At 36.8% G+C, this 21,645-nt stretch overlaps 2 protein-coding genes across 2 annotated transcripts; one reads left to right on the plus strand and one right to left on the minus strand.

Annotated features, from left to right (window-relative positions):
• Window positions 1–2,173: 2,173 nt before the first annotated feature.
• LOC107786660 (putative WRKY transcription factor 4) lies at window positions 2,174–13,375 on the plus strand. Its single transcript, XM_016608175.2, has 5 exons — window positions 2,174–3,297; window positions 4,649–4,726; window positions 11,406–12,115; window positions 12,265–12,423; window positions 12,549–13,375. Exons 1-5 carry the CDS (start codon window positions 2,938–2,940, stop codon window positions 13,042–13,044), a joined length of 1,803 nt encoding a protein of 600 aa, XP_016463661.1. The 5' UTR covers window positions 2,174–2,937; the 3' UTR covers window positions 13,045–13,375.
• A 4,260-nt stretch (window positions 13,376–17,635) lies between these two features.
• On the minus strand, window positions 17,636–18,299 carry LOC107786661 (protein METHYLENE BLUE SENSITIVITY 1-like). Its single transcript, XM_016608177.2, has one exon. It carries the CDS (start codon window positions 18,151–18,153, stop codon window positions 17,833–17,835), a length of 321 nt encoding a protein of 106 aa, XP_016463663.1. The 5' UTR covers window positions 18,154–18,299; the 3' UTR covers window positions 17,636–17,832.
• Between the last annotated feature and the right edge of the window lie 3,346 nt (window positions 18,300–21,645).

Genomic DNA, 21,645 nt, shown 5'->3' on the forward strand with positions numbered 1-21,645 from the left:
AAAAGCAAAACTTATCATTTTTCACAGATTTTTACATAATAGCTTTCGGGATACACGCACAGACTGCGCACACGAATCAATGTGAGACAAAAAGGAGGTTTTAAGGTCTCGGGACACTGAATTTACTTGCAACACAATTGATGACCTTTTGAGTCATCATAGTACCGGTTATTAGTAAAATAACTAGAAAAAAATTATCAGTTTTTATATACGTAATACACTCGTTAATATTGTTAATATTTTAGGTATATATATAGTGTTACGTAATAAGTGACTAATTTATAAAAATAATTAAATCGATGAACAAACTTAAATTGACTGGTTAATTTAATATCCTGAATATTATGAAAAGTAACATGCAAGAAATTGTAGTTATGTTACATAACTTGAATGAGAAAATGATTTATGTAAGGTAAAATCGTATTTGATTTTAAAATTCAAATTAAAATTATTTTTAGGAAATGGGTCAGTATCATAGTATTGTCCAAATTATCTTTTGCGATTAACAAAGATCTTTAATTTAGGACTCTTAGCGTTTTGATATTTTAAATGGTAAGTTGTTTCTGTATATGCTCATATTTTTATTTCTTTTGTTGAGAAATGGTATATGTCAACATTGAACATCAATAATTTTCTATTTAATTCGGTTCTATCAAATAAATATCAATTTTTTTCCTCTTAACAAATAAATCTCAAACTTCCTGCGGATTCTTAGCAAAAGTATAGGAATAACTTGTGAACGTCGTTGATGCTAACATGGAAGTTATTAATATGTTACATGAGATGCTACATTACTAAAATAAGAGAATGAGTTATTTAAGGTAATGCTTTAATTTATTTTAAATTTCAAAATATTAGGACATTTTACATAGTTCAAATAAGAAGATATTTAATAAGTAAAATATCAGTTGATTTAGAAGTCCTAATTATTAGGAAAAATTATTAGATTACGATTTGTCCCATGTGAAATTCATTTTTAGAGGGTAAAAAAGGCGAACAATATTTCGCTAAGGGTCTTCGTACTTTTAATATAGTATATGTGTGTGTGTATATGTATATATATATATATATATATATATATATATATATATATATATATATATATATATATATATATATATATATACACACACACACACTATACTATATATACATAGTATATAAGTCATATTCTATAGTATACATCTTAAGAAATGTGTTGCACTTTCAACACTAGATCAAAGCCATATATGCTTTTTTTTATATCCCGTTATTATGTGAATTTTATGAAAGAAGTTTAAGCGTCTTTTAATATATTTTATTTTAGGCCACCAGTTTCGTTGAGCCATTGCCCCATGAACGTTATGTTCAACTAGCTTTATTTACATTTGATAATTGAATGACACATTCACTGCCTTTAATATTCTTTGTCATTATTGTCTTGTCTTAATTGAGACTCTATAAAATTTGATTGAGAATCTCGGGGATAGATGGGTGGCTCAAGTGGGAGGCTAGTAAAGCCTTGATTTAGGCCCTCAGAATTTGAGGCCCCAAAACAATTTTAGTAGTAAATTTTATGATTTTATTTTAATTTAGATAATATAAAAGTTTGTAGAAAAATAAAAAAGTACAAAATTCTTATAAAAATAAAGAAAGAAAAACTTCTAGTCTTTGACAATAATACTAAATATTTTTATTAGTATACATAAATTTTTACAACAATATCAAAAGTAATATATTGTAAATATATGCCTAGCATCTTATTATTTAAATCACCCCTTACTAATATAAATAATAATATTAGCTTTATATTATTTAAGAATATTATACTATAAACAAGAAGTACGGGAAAAATGCCAATACTAACTTTTCTTGCAAGTATAAGGAATTTTATAAAAATTTGACTTTAATTTCACTAATTTTATTGAAAGGCTCTTGGCGAGAGAAAACATGTATTGTTTACACATTTGGATATTATTGGAGTTGTCCAACAAATTAATTAAATTATATAAACGTGGTAAATTTTTAATTTTTAATTTTTAATGCATATGAAGTTTAGATTCTAGAACATGGCCTTCTCTTCCGCAGCTTTCTAAAACCTCTTTTTTCAATTTTGCCGGCAAACCATAGACTTCCCATTTTCCTCGCCAGCGAAACACTTTCTACAACTCCATAGCCCTATGCACGATTCATTAAAGCTTTCTCTTTTATAAACAAAAAACTTAATAAAAATCCTTGCATCACTCTCTCATTCTCTCTCACACTATCAAACAAGAATAATAGAAGCCACTTATTTTTAATAGTCTCATCTCTCTCCTCATGTTTTCTCTCTTTCAAATAAAGGGAAACATTTCATTTAGTGGGGTTTGAGTTATTTGGATATTCATACACTATATTTTAAGCTTCTCATTTTTTGTCTGAAAATTATTCTTAGGATTCTACAAGAAAGATGACATGAAGGATCCTTGAGAGTTATTTTTCTTTTGGAGTGATGCAATGTTTTTGTGGCTTGATTTTGTAAATTTTCTTTTTTTAAAAAGGAATATTTTGATTTTCTCTCCTTCAATTTAAAGAAAAATCAAACACAATGTCAATGGGGGAGTAAAAACCTAATTAAGGTTTTCGGGGTCATGATTGATACTGTGTTTGTTTAGATAAACATGTAAACAGAGCCAGTACTAGAATTTTGAGTTTATGTTTTTTGAATTTTAATAAAAGGAGCTTTCTTGATTCTGAATAAATTATTTATACATATATATTAAGTAAATTTTTTAAGATCGAAGGAGAAGCTAGGGTTCAAAAGGGCCAATGAAACTGCTAGTGAACTGACTTTCTACGCCTTCTCTCTTGCAAATGAACTAAAACAAATATAAAAATTGAATCCAAATTACTGGATTCGGCGAGAACTGTAGCTCCTGCATGTGAGTAGACTTCTTCTGTTTCCTTTTTCCAAACAAAATGGAAAGAAATATTGGAGAGCCTACTGATGACTGGAATTCTCAAATTGTTGGAAATTTGGACTCAGAAACAATGTTAGATACTCAAGAAAGTGATGTAAAAATTGAAGAAAGAAGTGGAAATACAGAAAATGGGAGTTTATTTCCCAATAATAATAATAAGCGCAGTAGCATTGCGGAGCGCCGGGCAGCAAAATGTGGTTTCAATGCGTCTACCATTAGTATAGCCCGGTTTAGGGTTACAACTACAAGTATGCCGGAGATGTCGCCGCCAACGGCTCGGCCAACTTTTCTGACAATACCTCCGGGACTAACTCCGGCAGCATTGCTCGACTCTCCTGTTATGCTCCCAAATTCACTGGTACTTAAATGGTCTCTCTAATTTTCTTTAAAAGTCTTTTCTAGCTTTTAGAAATTCTTGAATGTGAAATTGCATGAAAATGTGATGTATGTATAAAGCTGCTTAAAGGTGCATGTCAGGTGATGTTTGTTAATCTAAAATTGAATTGTGATAATTAAGAGTTTAACTTGTATACATTAAAGGCGTAGAATAATTTTACTCCTAAGTACATATTAAGTAGAATAAGTAACTTGAAAAATAAAACATATTAAAAACACTACTAGTATAAAATAAATTTATACCGTCACAGTATATAAGTTATATCCTTGTAATAAAGTATTAAACTGTAAAATGAAAATGAAATAAATAACCTTGTTGATAAAAATACTATGGAAGCAATCCAAATCATTTGTATTTACTATATTTCTCCCAAGTAGTCCATGCAAATTTGTTGGAGACTTTTGTTTCTTCAATCATGTTTACGTGTATTCAAGATTTGCTAATTAGGGACAAATGAGAAAAGATTCTTCTAATTTCAGTTGTAAAAGCTGCTTGTAACACATCGGATTACAAAGTAGTTTCAGTTTATACTATTTTTAGCTCGACTCTTACGCTCCATTTGGAAACTAAGAAGCTGGTGAGGAAAAAAAAAATATAAATGGAAAAGAAAATTAAATCCAATGAAGTTGAATATTTAATCCATAAATTCAGGTTACAAACTGTACTAATCACTTTTGCAAGATGCTCAAATCATGCAGTTGAGATTTTTCAGGTGAGACGTCCTTGTAAAATGCGATTGTTTAATCCATTGAAATAGTCCCCTATATTGCTGGAAACTTGTTGAGAAAAAACATAGTATTCGATTTGTTAGCCAAAAATAAACATAACTTATTGATGTTACGTTTATTTTCACTGTGATTATTAGATTCTCTAATACAAACTGTTTAAGATGGTTATTTTTTTGGTAATAGCAAATTAGTCAAATGAGAGCAAATCCACTTTTATTTGTTATGGATAAATTGCTAAAAGATCTCGTCTTAACTTTTTTGAGTGATTTCAGGAAATGTATGGTGGAGTTGCAACAACGTACACTAATAAATCAAACTGCAATTTCAGAATTTCTTAAACGCTTAAATTCTCAATTGAAATTTTATTTCCAGCTTAATTATATATATACAATCAAACCTCTCCATAACATCGTTATTTGTTTCGAATATTTTTAGATGATATAGCGAATTGTTGTTATAAAGAACATATATTATAGCAAAACATGACATTTGTTCCGAAAGAAACTTAACTTTTATAGTGAAGTGTTGTTATATAAGAATGTTGTTATAGAGATATCTGACTATACTTGTTGTTATCTTCATAGGCACCACAATCTCCAACCACTGGAAGCTTTCACTTCTCCAATATCAATCAAGAAAACAGAATGAAGAGTACTCCTCAGGTACAAACAATCTTATATTAAGGCTAGCTTTGTATATACGCTTTTCTATTTATGGCAGAGCTAGGTGTCCAAAGCTAGAAGCAAGTAGAATATTCAAAGCTTTTGAGTAAGTAAGATGGATGAATTTGAAAGTAAGTGAAAGAACTAGTTGCATAGATATAGATATAGAAAAAGTCCTTTATTTTCAGAAGGTGAAATTAGGATTTTTGAGATTAGTTCTAACGTAGAACATGTTCAACAAACAAGAATTCTACCAATAATCGACGTTTGAGATTTTTCTTGTAATACTTACGCGTTAATTACAACCTACTTGTACTAACTACATTAATAGAAGTCGATAAAAATACTTGGAAAACAGTTTTACTAATTATACTACATTTGGCCTTACTTGATTACTATCCTTTTTTTTTTCAGCAGACGAATAGACAGGAACTAAAAAATTAAATATTATTCTTGTGCGTCCTACTGCCATATTTAGCTAGCTGGTGCCCTACTTTTTCTTCCTCTATAGTTGTGATTAATATGTTAATTAGTGAGCTTGCTGAGTAAGGACCTGCAATCATGCATGAGAGTAGAGGAAATTATCTAATTTGAATAATATTGGGGTAGTGTAAATTCCGGGACGGCTCAAGAGGAAGCTAGGCTAGTAAAGCTTTTGCCTTAGGCTTTCAAAATTTTGAGGCCTCAAAGATTTTTAATATTGATAAGAATTAACTCAAGTTAATCAAATATTAGCCATATGTTCGCAATATCTTGGATGTTATTGTAAACAAATTATTTGCTAATATAAAAATTTAAATAGTTTAATTAAAAGTTTACAAAATTTATACAGTTAATTAAAAAGTAGGCAATAATCTTTCTTTCCTTCCTTTTTAATAAAGATTTTATAATATTACTATGCGAGTGTTAAATGGAAAAAGGGAAACTCGCATCCCATGTCCTATGTGATAAAAATGTATCACCAAGATTTAAAGGTAAGCTGTATAGAGTGATTGTTAGACTAGCTACGTTGTATTGGATAGAGTATTGGCCAGTCAAGAACTCACACGTTCAGAAGGTGAAAATAGCGGAAATAAGGATACTTAAATGGATGTGTGGATATATTGGAGAGATAAGATTAAGAACGAAGATATACTAGGCAAGGTGGGAGTGGTCTCCGTGATGGACAAGATGCGGAAAGCGAGGATGAGATGGATTGGGCATGTATGGAGGAGGAGCACAGATACCCCATTGAGGATGTGCGAGAGATTGACATTGATAAGTCTGATGAGAGGTAGAGGTAGACCGAGGAAGAATTGGGGAGAGGTGATTAGACAGAACATGACACATCTTCAGCTTATGAGGACATGATCGTAGATATATAGGAGAGCATGAAGGTTGAAGATTAGGGTCCCATTTAACTTATACTTTTTTTTTTTACTTCTTCTTCTTCTTCTTCTTCTTCTTCTTCTTCTTCTTCTTCTTCTTCTTCTTCTTCTTCTTCTTCTTCTTCTTCTTCTTCTTCTTCTTCTTCTTCTTCTTCTTATTATTATTATTATTATTATTATTATTATTATTATTATTATTATTATTATTATTATTATTATTATTATTATTATTATTATTATTATTATTATTATTATTATTATTATTATTATTTAATTTACTGTTATTTCTTTCACTTTAGTTACCTTTACTATATATTTTTGTTGTCATGTTTTTCTTTTCTTTAGTATTTTTATCTTAGCTTGTATTTTTCAAACTTATTTTGAAAATGCATTTCTTGAGCCAAGAGTCTGTTAGAAACAGTCTCTCTACCTCACATAAGATAGGAGTAAGATTTGCATAACTACACAGTCGAACATGTGTAGTGTCATGGGCTACTTTTCAGACACGCCCTATAACCCCTTGGTCGCTCCCCATGGCGGCCTAGCAAGCCTCATAATGCCTAGCACCATGGTCGGCCCCGTGGTCTTGGCTACGCCAAGTGACAAGCGCGCATGCGCCTCTGTCGCCCCACTGATGCCTCTCGCCAGCGCCCAACGGTTGGCCAATGACAACATCGTCGCGTGCACTGACAATGCCACGCGCGCAGATCCTGATGCCTTGCCAGCGCCCAGCTGCAGGCCCATTCCAGCAGCGCCTCGTGCACAGACCCTGATGCCAAGCACCAGCGCCCAGCCTCAGGCAAACACAACAAGTGTCGAGCGCGCCAACAGCACTGCGCGCGCAGACCCTGACCCGCAAGACAAAGTTGTTGCCATCAAACTTGTTTCTACATTGTAATAAACTAAATCTTTTTCATTGTAATTATAGGCTAGTACACATCATTTTTATTCAGTGTGCTTTTACAGCTTTATTAGAGCAAGTCATATAACTTTGGTTTATTTTTTTAAGCATTATTAGGGGGGATCAAGCAATCAAACATTTTCAAGCAATCAATTTTCTATACTGGTGTCTCTCCTCCTCGACACCGCATCTTTTGTAATCAGCTTTCATTCATCAATAAAATCATCATCATCATTCAAAACCCAATTCTCTCTCAGCTTCCGCAATTGCTCGTGACATTGGTTTTCCCGCACGGCACTGACAATCTGGTCTAGCGTGCGGAGGGGACCTCATTGGCGGACAACACCCACACTGACATCGGTTGCTTAGCCTTACGTTGCCCTTCCAAAGAACATCAGGAAGGCGTTGCGTAACAGTTGGTGTCAGAGCCTAGGCTCGACATCGGAAAAGGGAACACATTTGCCATCATCACCATTTCTGACCATGGTGAATCATGGGGAACGCCTAGCATCCCTAGAAGAGACGGTTGACCAATTACGACCCATCGTGGATACGGTGGATGATAAAAACAACAACCTAGTGCAAAGGTTGGACGACCTGGACCGCAGAATACGGCAGGCGAAAAATGACATTGCAAACATCAGTCGTGACTCTGAGGATGACCGGCAAACGGTAGACACTGAAACTGCCAATATTTATGGCAAATTTGAGGACCTCCAACAGGAGCGTGCCAACGATTTAGCCCATCGGGAACAAGAGGCAGACAGACTAACTGCCATGCAGCAAACCATAGACGACTTGACAGGCCAGCTCAACATTGTCAATGCTGCCTTACAGAGCCCACTTCGAGGAGGCGACAACCACATCAGGGGTGCATCATACCTCACCCCCATTCCACAAAACCTTAAGATACCGGAGCCAAAGCCATACGACAGATCCCGAGATGCTAAAGAAATGGAAAACTTCATCTTCGACATCGAACAATACTTCGATGCCATGGGCCATTTGGAAGAATCCAAAAAGGTAGCAACTGCTGTCATGTATCTTCAGGGCGATGCCAAACTTTGGTGGCGGGTCAAATACGAAGCCATCAGGGCCGGTGAAGATACTCTCCAGACATGGGATGAATTGAAGGCAGCCATACGCCTGCAGTTCTTCCCCGAAAATGTGGAATACAATGCAAGGAGAAAGCTATGGGAGCTCCGCCACACCAGGTCAGTGCAGGAGTACGTGCGCAAATTCTCCGCACTCATGCTAAACATATGCGACATGGGGGACAAAGACAAACTCTTCACATTCATAGAAGGTTTGAAACCTCATGCTCGTATGGAACTACAGAGACAACGGGTAGATACCCTGCCCAAGGCCATTTAAGCTGCAGAATGCCTTGGCGATTATCACTTGGGAACTCAGAACGACAGGCCTCAGCCGCCTGTCCGAGGGGGATTCAACGGGAACCATCCCAGCAATAGTGGCCCAAGCAAAAGTGGGGGAGATCGGAGTGCATCCAAAACCAAGACTCCTCCCTCCAGCAGCAACAGTGCTGCATCCATCAACAACAATCAGGGGAGAAAGCCTCCCTTAGAATGTCGTCATTGCGGCGGGGCACATTGGAACAATGAATGCCTAAACATAAAGATCAATGCTCATCAAACTGTCGAGGATGAGTCAGATGCATCAGACACATCAGAAGAAGACCAGGTAGGCGCCTTCAATGCAATTGTTGGCTCTATACCACATACCTTAGCGGGGACAAGTGCATATCCTCCTAAGAAAATCTCAAGCCCAATCACCAATAAAGGGAAGGAAAAGATGGACGAGAGGCCTCCTAACCAAGCGAGGACCCTAATGTTCGTCGAATTGAAAGTGAACAACAAGCCCATTCACGCATTGATAGACACAGGTGCTACCCACAACTACTTGGCTTCAACTCAGGTAGAGCGCCTGGGTTCTAGTTGTGCAAAAGAGTAAAGGCCGCGTCAAGGCTATCAACTCGCCACCCCAGACATTGGGTGGAACAGCTACAGATGTCCCAGTGAAAATCGGCCCATAAAAAGGAAACATCGACCTGCACATCTCAATCATAGATGACTTCGGCATAATAGTGGGTTTGGAGTTCATAAGGCAAACTAACACCACACTGGTACCATATGCCAACATGCTCCTAATGATGGGAGAAAACGGGGCTAAGCCCTACACCATACCGTGCATTCCCATAAAGATGGCCGCTAGAAACATCTCGGCCATGCAGTTGGAGAAGATAGCCAACAGACATGAACCCTTGGTTCTGGCTACCCTTTGCAACAACAATCAACCATCATGTCATCGGCCTCAAAAGACTGGTGACGCTCCTCAGTGTGTGAAGACTTGTCAGCCATGCCACGAGGACAAATCGGATCACTCATCACAGACAGGACCCTTGCAACCATTACATGTCCCTTAGAGACCATGGGAAAGTGTTTCCCTCAGATTCATCACGGAATTGCCCCAAGTCGGTAATCTTGCATCCATCTTGGTTGTCATAGATCAGTCTATGCAACCTTCATAGCAGCCCCGCGAAACATCTCAGCAGAAGATACAACTTGACTCTTCTTCTCGCACATTGTCAAACATTGGGGCCTGCCCAAAGACATTGTTAGTGGGCGCGACTGACGCTTCACTAGCAACTTTTGGACCCATCTCTTCAGGTGCTTTGGGTCGACACTGAGTCACAACTCAGACATCCATCCACCATTGGATGGCCAGACAGACCGGTTCAATGACATGTTGGAGGAATATATCCGCAACTTTGCAACCGGGTCCCAGAAGCATTGGGTGAGGCTCTTGGATGCTGCTCAACTGTGTTTCAATTCTCAAAAGAGCCAACATACAAACAAAAGCCCTTTTGAAATTGTTACTGGACAGCAACTGCTTCTCCCGCAAATGGTGAATGCTTCAACCAGGCTGAAATCTCTTCGAGCTGCCAACTTCTCGAGCGAATGGGAGCGCAACATGGGGATAGTGCGGAGCTATCTCGTCAAAGCCCAAGAGCGGGGAAAAAGTTTCACCGAACATAATCTGCTTTGCCCATCATCAAGCAGGGGACAAAGTAATGCTATGCATCCCAAAGCGATACTTGTTTGCAGAGAGGACCCATGACCCTCCCCTGCAACAAAAATACATCGGGCCCTTGCCCATTGAAAAACGCATTGGGAAGTCCACATACCAGGTGAAAACTCCATCCTGGTGGAAGATCCATCCAGTCTTTCATGTCAGCCACATGAAATCATTGTATCGCTACCAAAGCAAGCTCAAAGAACATAGGGGCGCAAACTTCCCAACCATCAACCACCAGAACAATCATCATCATCATTACCCTGACATGGCTCCGAGGACGGTGCCAACTCAAGTGGGGAAGAATTCCATGGGCTGCTTTCCAGACACGTCCCATGACCCCTTGGTCGCGCCCCATGGCGGCCTAGCAAGCCTCATAATGCCTAGCACCATGGTTGGCCCCGTGGTCTTGGTTGCACCAAGTGACAAGCACGCATGCGCCTCTGTCACCCCACCGATGCCTCTCGCTAGCGCCCAGCGGCTGGCCAATGACAACAACGTCGCGCACACTGACAATGCCGCGCGCGCAGATCCTGATGCCTCGCCAGCGCCCAGCTGCAGGCCCATTCCAGCAGCGCCTCGTGCACAGACCTTGATACCAAGCACCAGCGCCCAGCCTCAGGCAAACACAACAAGTGTCGCGCGCGCTAACAGCACCGCGCGCGCAGACCCTGACCCGCAAGACAAAGTTGCTGCCATCAGACTTGCTTCTACATTGTAATAAACTAAGTCCTTTTCATTGTAATTATAGGCTAGTTTACATCATTTTCATTCAGTTGCTTCTATAGCTTTATTAGGGAAAGTCATGTAACTTTGGTTTTTTTTTAAGCATTATTAGGGGGGATCAAGCAATCAAACATTTTCAAGCAATCAATTTTCTGTACTGGTGTCTCTCCCCCTCGACACTGCATCTTTTGTAATCAGCTTTCATTCATCAATATAATCATCATCATCATTCAAAACCCAATTCTCTCTCAGCTTCCGCAATTGCTCGTGACATTGGTTTTCCCACACAACACTGACAATCTAGTCTAGCGTGCGGAGGGGACCTCATTGGCGGACAACAACCGCACTGACATCGGTTGCTTAGCTTACGTTGCCCTTCCAAAGAACATCAGGAGGGCGTTGCGCAACAGTAGGTACTCAAATATTTTACCTGCAATCGCTATGAGACACTGATTTAAGATGTGTTGCATCACTTACTATATTAAATTGGATCACTCTTAATTGATTATAGTGTTGCATGGAGTAATTTGATTGATATAATATCTTGCTATTTCATTTCTCAAACTTCAATATATATTTCCTCTGAATGCAGATAGCAAGAGATCATTTTGAATTCCCAGTGGAATCTCCAAAAGCGACTGCCTTAAAGAACTGCAGCCGAGAAACAAATGTTGGACAAAACATGAGCTGCATTGGCTTAACAAATATTCATGAGTCAGGAAATTGCACCAGAAGAGCAAACCAATATGAGCAAAGAAGTAATAATATTACTCCTAACGGTTCAGATGATGGATACACTTGGAGAAAATATGGGCAGAAACATGTAAAAGGGAGTGAATTTCCAAGGAGTTATTACAAATGTACTCAACAAAATTGCCCTGTTAAGAAAAAAGTTGAACGTTCTCCAGATGGACAGATAACAGAAATTGTGTACAAAGGCGCACATAATCATCATAAATCTCAGCCTCCTCGACGTGCAACAATGAGTTCAACTGCCTATGGTTTGGGAGAAATGAGTGAAGGAAATATTGGTGGATCAAATAGTTGGCAATTTGGAAGAAATAAGGATGTTAGAGCTCCTTCAGGTCTGGACAGAACATCCTCTGCATCTGTTTTGACAGATGTCTCTGATTCATTAATGTTAAATTATCAAAACACCAATATGAATGCGTTTGAATCAGCTACTCCTGAGCCTTCTTCTACGCTTGCTAGTCGTGATGATGAAGACGAAGATAGAGCTACTGAAGGGAGCACTTCGCTTGGTGATGATGTTGATGATTATGCATTTGACCATAAAAGAAGGTATCTTTTTTTCATCTCACTAATTTATGTATAAGAATTTTTATAATATCAGTATCTGTTATACAAAGATAACTTGCTATCTTTAGATTACTAAACCCGTTGTGTGTGTACATGTTTGTCTGTGTGTCTAAATTGTTGATTGGCCTTAGGAGGAGAGAATTTTACTCAGCTGAAACGAGTTTATCGTCGAGGACAGCAAGAGAACCAAGAGTAGTTGTCCAGATAGAGAGCGAGATCGATATTCTTGATGATGGTTATCGCTGGAGAAAATATGGCCAAAAAGTTGTTAAGGGAAATCCAAATCCCAGGTATATATCTATTTTTGGACAAACATAGTTATGCTTATTTGTTCAAGTCTTTATATATCTAATATTTTATCAGTCATTAATACACTATTATAATAAAACATAAAGTCATATTTTTTCTTGTATAGGAGCTATTACAAATGCACAAGTGCAGGATGTCCAGTAAGAAAGCATGTGGAAAGGGCTCCAGATAACCTAAAGTCAGTCATCACAACATATGAAGGAAAACATAACCATGAAGTGCCTTCAGCAAACAAGACAAACTGTGCTATTTCTGGAAACCAAGCTTTAACTTCTACTTCAAAACCCCATAAAGTTTCCAATTCAGGAATGCAGGTTCAAGATTGTAATAGAAAGCCCTTTGACTATGTAAGAATAGGAGCTGCTTCATCTATATATGACCTGAAATTCCCAACTAATTTACGCAGCAGCCCTTTGTCCTACGCTTCTTTCCTTTTGAGCCCGAATCCTTTGCAGATGCCTGAATTCCCACTGCCAATGAGTCTTCCCTTTGGCCCTAATATTGTGCCTCCTCTTGCTGGATTTCATTTTAATGCTGGTGAGGATCAAAAGTATATATATTCACGACAACAACAAAAGTTCGAGACTAGTGAAAGGCAATGAAGAGTTCAAGAATGAAAATTATATTTGTGTGATCATCAAAATGGAGCATCATCTGCAGTATTTTGTGGCCAAATTATGGACAATTTTCCATCTTAGAAGACCTTAATTGATACTGGTCTTTGTTTTTTTAGGCTCTCTAAAGAGATAACATGTTACCAAAAAAAGGGGGGGAATGAGAGGATGGTCTTCAACATATTTTTGGTAGATGATCTGATCTTTAGTTTCAGACGATCATCCTTTTTGATTTCATGTAAAAATCTTTTTTCCAGTTTTCATGTTTTTGAAGGAACTTCTTTGAGCAAACTGCCAAGAAAGAAGATAATCTTGTTTTCTTTTGCTCCTCTTTCTGTCTAGAGTTACCGACCATTCCCCAAGAAGAAAAGAATATTACTGTATTTAAAAAGAAAAAAGAAAGCTCTCACTTCAAAAATTCACTTTTTTATTTGAAAAAATCAATTAATATAAGGTGGTTCTCAACCATTATTTTCAACGACGAAGGAGATTTCAAGTTTCAGGATTCAATTGCATTGTCGTTAACTCCCATTGTAGCAAAGACATCTTTTTTAATTGAAATTTTTCACTGCATGAGTTATCAAATGGTTCAAACAAAAGCAAAATGTCAATATAACTTACGTGTATATATATACATACAAGTAGGGGTGTACAAAGGAAACCGACAAACCGCACCAAACTGATAGAGTCAAACCGAGGAAACAAATCCGACTATGATTTGGTTTGGTGTTAGAAAAAAAAACCCGACCATAATTGGTTTGGTTTGGTTTTAACTAAAAAAAGTCAAATCGAAACAAAACCAACGCGACATTACATGTAGACAAGTGTTAAAAATATTTTATATATAAAAATAATTATTGTAATGTGATTTATAAATATAATTTAAACTCTTTAATAGTTTTCTCTTTTAATATATTATTTCAAGCTTGGACTTAGAACTTTTGAATGATCAAATATGTTTTATAGCCCACAAAAGTTAGTAACTCAAATAAAACCCAAAGCAAAACTAAATCAATACTAATGTGACAAAAAAAATTCAATTCAATACTAGAAATGACAATAGTATTGGATATTTATTTTTTTAGTTTCACATTGATTTAGATAGTGAAAATGTATAACTCACTTTTAATATTATTTAGCATGTAATTAATACTTAGTATTTATTAGTCATACTTATTTTAACATGACTTAATACTTTTAGATTATGTTTATTTTTATTATGACTTATTAATTAACAATATTTATCTTACGCGATTTGTTGAGTATTTTAGTATAATTATGACTTATCTCACATTATTTTGTATTATTTTATTGGATAACATCTTATATAGTTTTATCTTTCTAGGACCTAAGAAATATTAGAGCACAAATTATAAATTTTATGCTATGAAAATTTTGTCGGAAAAAAACCCGAAAAATTCGAGAAAAACCGTGATTCAAAAACCCGACTTTTGTTGGGTTGATTTGGTTTGTAAATTTAAAAATCCGAGACAATTGATTTGATTTGGTAATTAAATAATCTGAACCAACCTAACCTATGTATACCACTACATACAAGTTCACTTTATCTTTCACTAGGTTGTTTTAACCCATGAAATCTTTTTTTTTCTCCGATGAAAAAAGAAAGAAGCGAGAGGTCGAATTTGAATATACAGTCTATCACTCAATCTGTATTTCATTATCTGCTTATAAAACATAATAAATAAGGTGACACTTGAACGCGTTTTGCAATCTGACTAGCTTTTCAGTGAATAGTTTTTTTTTAATGCAAAAAAGAGTTGTTCTAAGAAGAAAAGACATTCCAAACTATTACACAAATAGAGAAATGAAATAACAATTCGTTGGAGTATGATTTAAAGATAAATACAAAAACTAAAGAAAGGCGGGTGCAAAGTTAACAGACATCAAATTCACATGGTTTGGCATGAATAAATGAAAAATAAACTACCACTCTTTTTCCCTATGTATATGAGAAGAATAAATGTTAAAGGGCACACAAAAGAACCGATGAACTTTAACTTACTTCAAGAAAGAGTTGATAAAATGAGCATCTGCAGTAGCTGCGATAACAAGTTTATATGGAACATGACGATTCTCGTGCCTCATCACAATCAAGTCTAACATAACTAAGCAACATGAAAGTTCGAGTTAAGAGATCTACAACCTTTGGGAGATTTGAACTTAAACTATCACTCATCTACACAACAACAATAAACCCAGTAGTTTTCCACAAGTGGGGTCTGGAGAGGATAAGATATACACAACCTTACCCCTACCCCTGGAAGGACAGAGAGGCTGTTTCCGATAGACTCTCGGCTCACTCATGTACACAAGGACTTGGAAAAGATAAAAGCATTTTGAAAAAAATGAACCACGGTGTATAAAAAATGTATACACACAAGTCAACCAGGGAACTGTACCTAACAACATGATGACACAAAAGTTCTCATGACAACAAACAAATGTGATAGGAGAAGAAAACTGAGAGAACCTCAGCGGCTGGACATACGATAGGAAATTGATTCCACTCGAAAAGGAAAAACATTAGGACACAACTTGCAGCCACAACACATACACCACAAGTATACCACATTGCAATAAGTAGAACTTGCAATAGGAAACAGGTGCATAACTGGCAAACTGAATAGATTACCTGAAGAAGACAGACTCCTATCTTTAGTACCCATGTCTTACATCAAAACCATACATGGCCTCCATATTCAAGACGAATGCATAAGATAGCGTCAAACCAAAAAGCATATTAAAAAAATGACTCATTAGTCAACATCCTAAGAGCAGCTAAACACTTTGGATAACCCAAAATCAACTTCATGGATTGACCATTCTATCATCCTTAAGTAGCTAAAATACCACCAATTCTCTACAGTGATACATGAGGCACCTACATACGTAAAATCAACAACAGAAGAGGCTAGGCCTCTGTCTTAACAGGAAAATGAACATCATTATACTGATTTCAGTTTGCTCATCTTCAAACTACTTGCTACTATTTAACCGACAGAAATCAATAGAGACATAAACATGCATGTTGACTTTCAATAAGAACCTTTAAGCAATGATGAAAGGTAGGCAATTACAATCTAAAGATTATCATGTAATGTAATTAACAGAAACTTGGTAAGCAGGCTTAAATCAGAGACCAATCCTTTTCATAGTCCAAACTTTACGTATATGCATAATGTAAACAACTATCAGTGTCCTAGGTGCTGAGGCATACCAAAGATTGGAACTCACAATCTAAGCATGTGGTGCAGGTGCACACACACAAATCCGATAACTTTATGCTTTGACAATTTGCACCCCAGTGAGCAAAGTTAACAAAACAGGGGACACAAAAAGGCAGTAAATTTAACATAAACAGGGAAAACATAGTGGCTGAAAGCATGGCTTTGGTTCTTCTAATCCAGCACTCAGCATCGATGAATACAATCTCCTAACTTCCACCAAGCAAAAGCACACCCAATTTACTAGTCTAGCAAATCCAACAAACTCCTCAACATTTGGTGACAATCAGCAAAACCGATTTCAATGTATTGTGAGCCAACGGGGTAACATGTGGGAAAGATGACAAAAGATGAAAAAACTTAAAGGAAATAATAATACTAACATCATGAGTTTACAAAAGCTCTTAAGTGTGTAATACTAACATAAGTTGCTCCAACAACTTCCTCTCTATCACCACGGTTTCTTTTTTTATTCTTTGGCTAAAATTGTACCCGATTAGAGACCACATCTCAATATGAAAACAAAGACAAAAGCAGAAGCGGCATCAATAACATTGGTGATAATAGAAAGCAACTACCTAACTAGACTCATATGCTCTGCCATAGTGAACAATTTTGGTTAGCACTTAATAGTACCCTTTTCCCTTATTATCTAAATCAATACATCAAAATCTGCTACCCTCTCAAGAATATCAGCATACAAACAGAAGAATAACTCAAATTACACTACAGTCACTAGAGATAATGATCCTAGAGCAATAGCAATATATCAGCTAATTAAGAAGCCATTAAATTCCCAACAAAAAAGAACAACGGAAACCATCATACATAAGCACAAACAACAAAGCCAGACCTGTACCTTCTTTCGTCAAGTATAAAACTTTCCTAATCTCTTCTCCAGAAGCTCCTCTGTAAAGAAACCAATTTTTTCTTTGTTCAAATTATATCTTAGACTAAAAATCCAAGCAAACAAAACATCAAAACATAATACCAGATATGAACACAAACTTCTTTTTTGAGAAGGCATAAAATTACAGCAACAGAAACTAGACGTGAATTCTAAATTATTCAGACCCACGACTATCATCCCTATTTAACATCAAAAATCAAACTCACGGCACTGAAAATAAAATTCTAACACACAATCATTAAAGGTCATGACCCTAGAGCTCTCTCCCAACAACAATAATACACCAGCTTACCAAACTACCAAGAAACTCCGAAGGAAACCATCATATATAAGCAAAAACAACAGCAAGTTCCAATCAATAGGATCCTGTCTATTCTTTTTCTTTGTCAAATAAAATCAGAGACCTAGAATCCAAGGAAACATATCATCAAAAACGTAATCACATATATAAGAAAGCAAAGTATTCCCAGAACAACAACCACAACCATAGGATAAGCTCAGCAGCAGTAACTTGAATATAGCCAAGAAACATATGATAACGATTACAGCACCAGAAACTAAAACGTGGGGTTCGAATATATTTATTATTCATGTCAACCCACAAAGACTATTATTATTATTTTACTTCTTGAGACTGCCACGGATACCGGGTTTAGGTTTGGTGTTGCTGGGCTCAGCAACAACAGTGGCATGAAGATTGGTGAGCTTGGCTTCATCAAAGGGAATCTTAGGATGTCGAGCATCGTGATGGATCTTCATAGACTTGATATCAGGTGCTGTAACTTTGCAGAGCGGGCATTCCAGCTTGGCGTGTCCACCCTTTTCGATACCAGTCCTATCGGCTAACCCAGCTTTGCCTCCGCCCCTGTTGGTCAGTGCTGCGTCTGCCTTTGCAGCTAACTCCTTCGCTGTGTGCTTCTTTGGCTTTGCTTTTCCTGTCATGGCGATTGGGTATTGGATTCTTTGGATTCGTGTCTCTTTGAGGCGAAGGAAATTTTGGGAGAGAAAACCCTAGGTGGATCCTACTTTGTATTGGAAGGGGGATGTATAAAGGGCAAAAAAGATGGATTCTTTTTTCTTTTCTTTTTTCTTGGAAAGAATTGGTATGAACTGAAGTATACCGAACAAATTATTACTCCAAGAGGGGAAAAAAAAAACGATAAAAAAGTTTAAAACTACCCTTGCACTTTGTGAAATGGTTATTCACGCCCACCATGAAAAGTTTTGTTTCAAGAAAAAATATCATTGTTGTCCGAATGTATCGTATAGTCCTTCGTTTTTAACCTACATGATTTAAGGAAAAGATTCAAGATTCAAACGTAACCAAAATTATAAAATTTTACCTTTCATTCTACTTTCGACACATTCATATCCTACCATTAGCAATTTATTTCATATTTATCCTAACAATTAATAGAGCTCCAGCGTAGCGTAATATGTGTCGACTTCATGTGTCCTATTCTTCAAGAAGGTTAAAATTTACTCCTCAAACTCTTGGTTTATTTCATATTATCGTTAGGTTAGAGTTACAATAAGGGTCAAGGGTAAAAATATAATGTTTTGCTAATAGCTAGGGATAACATAACATCAAAAGTCTAATCGGGCCAAAGCTGTTCAATGTCATATAATTCAAAGGCAAACTTTCTCCTTTTTATCTGCCTTATTAAATTGTTGTATAAGTGAAACACATGAAGAAAAAGAGAGAGAGAGAGAGAGAAAAGTTTAAATTTGTCCTTGAATTTTGTAAAATTATTCATTTATGCCCACCTTATTTTGCTTTTGTTGTATCTAAGGGAAAAATTATTGCAATTATTGTAACGACTCGACCGGTCGTTTTATTTTTTAGATTTTCGTTCCCCTAAATTAGACTCCCCGTATGTACTTTTATTGTTTTATGACTTGCGGGGCTGGTTAATTCGGGTTTGGAAGAGTTCGGGTTGAAATCAGAATACTTAGTTCCTTAATATTGGCTTAAAATAGTTAAGTTTGACTTGAGTCAACGTTTTGAGTAAATACCCTCGGAATCGGAATTTGATGGTCCCAATAGGTTCGCATGATCATCTTGGACTTGGACATATGTTCGGATCGGGTTTCGGATGATGCGGGAGCGTTTCGGCGCTTAATATTGGAAGTTGGCGCATTGAAGGTTTTCAAGTTCTTTAAATTTGGTTTGAAGTAGGATTTGATGTTATCGAGGTCCAATTGTGATTCCAAGCCTGGAAATAATTCTGTATGGTGGTTTAAGACTTGCATGCAAAATTTGGTGCCATTCCGAGTAGTCTAAATATGAATCGGCGCGTTCGGAGCAAATTGAAAACTTGAAGTTCATAATTTGATTTAATTTGATTTTAGGGTGTGATTCTTAGTTTTAATGTTGTTTTACGCGTTCCGAGAGTTTGAGCAGGTTTGTATTATATTTATGGACTTGTTGGTACAGTTGGACAAGGTCCCGGGTGGCTCGGGTGAGTTTCAAACCACCCGGAGTTGAATTAAAAAAAAGTCTGCTATCTGTTGTTCTGATTTCCTTCTTCGCGAACGCGGAGAAGGCCACACGTTCCCGATAAAGGAATTGAGCTGGGAGGTTTTGTGCTACGCGTTCGTGCAAGGGAGCTCACGATCCCGAAGCTCTGAGCTCACTAACCTTCACGTTCGCGTGATGGGGTCCGCATTCGCGAAGGGTAAGGCGAGCTGGTTGGGTGGCACTATTGGTCTTCGCGTTCGCGTAGGGCAGGCCAGGCTAGCCTCCACGTTTGCGAGGCCTTGGTCGCGTTCGCGATGGTCAAACTTTCTGGGCCTGGACCATTTGCCTTCACGATCGCGAGGCCTCTTCCGCGATCGCGAAAAAGGAATACCTGGGCAGAGCTTGTTTTAAAAACGGGACTTAGGCCATTTTATCTCATTTTTCATTTCCTTGGCCGATTTTGGAGCTCTTTGAAGAGGGTTTTTCACCTATCTATTGAAGGTAAGTAATTCTTACCAAATGTAAGTTTAATACATAGATTGTGGGCAAATTTTAACATGTAAAATTGTGAAAATTATGAGTTTAGTTGAAAAACTTAGGTTTTGATAAACATGGGATTTAACCACGAAAATGATTATGAAATTAGGCAAAAATTATATATTTGAGTTCGTGAGATTATGGATAACATTTATCTTCGAAAATTTTCGAAGTCCGGGCACGTAGGCTTGGGGTGAATTTTAGGAATCTTCCAATTTGGGTTGGGTAATCACTCTAATAGTTAAATTATGAACTTTTGAGCATGTATTGATTAATTTATATAATATTTGACTAGTTTCAGATTATTCGGCACTGAGTTGAGACTTTAGAATGAATTTGTGTGCCGAAAGTAAGCTTTAAAACAAGGTAAGTCTCTTGCCTAATCTTTGTAAGAGGGAATTTACCCCATAGGTGTTTTAAATTACTATTTGTTTCTATTGTGGGGGCTACATACGTACGAGGTGATGAGAGTCCGTGTGTAGCTACTAATCATGCTAAGTCCAGGTAGTTTTAGGACCCAAATCATGAATTACTTGTATTGTTTGCACTCTACTTGTTAATTTAAGTGCCTAAACTATATTGAAACTTGATAAAGAATTCATAAAGGCCGAACTTCACTTACTTTGAGGTTTGGCGGATTACTTGATCGTTAATAAAAATTGTCCCTTAAATCGGAGAGTATAAAATATCTTTCTCTTCTTGTGGAGTGGACCGAACGCCTCAACAGTATATAGATGCATCTATGGATTACGCCGCACGTCCCTCAATAGTGTACATGTTATTCTGGATCGGGCCGTACGATCTCGACATAAATCGTGCTCATTAATACTCGGAGCCTAATCATACTTGATTTTTATTATGTTACTTGTGAAGTTATAATTTATTTAATTCCCTAGAATTGTTGATGTTAGCATGTATTTATTGGAGATTTTTAAATTGAATATCAGCTGGAGAACCATTTATTATTGTGTTATTATTATTGTTCATGTATTTCATGCCTATTTAGAATTTCTGTACTTTTATTATTGGCTCGTAGTAAGTGTCGATCTCGACCCATCGTCACTACTTCTTCGAGGTTAGACTGAATACTTACTGGGCACATGTTGTTTATGTAATAACGTCGTAAGTAAGCAGAATATAGTTAAAGTTCGGTAAAACCAAGTAAGGGAAAACATGTAACAACCCAATAGAAAAACTGCTCACACAAAGTTTATACAAGAATTTTCCCGAGGTACTACACCTCATATCACAATCACAAGTTCCAAATCACGAACCCTAATCACTTGGCATCTTGTGCCCATGTTACAAATCACATCTACACGAACAACTCACGTGCTGCATGGACAATGCACATGCCAATACCATTAATACCTCGTATCTGCATGGATAACTCACGTGCCAATAGTACAACTCACACATAGAAGGCATGTATACAA

Source organism: Nicotiana tabacum, chromosome 11, assembly GCF_000715075.1.
Source record: "Nicotiana tabacum cultivar K326 chromosome 11, ASM71507v2, whole genome shotgun sequence".
Taxonomy (NCBI): Eukaryota; Viridiplantae; Streptophyta; class Magnoliopsida; order Solanales; family Solanaceae; genus Nicotiana; species Nicotiana tabacum.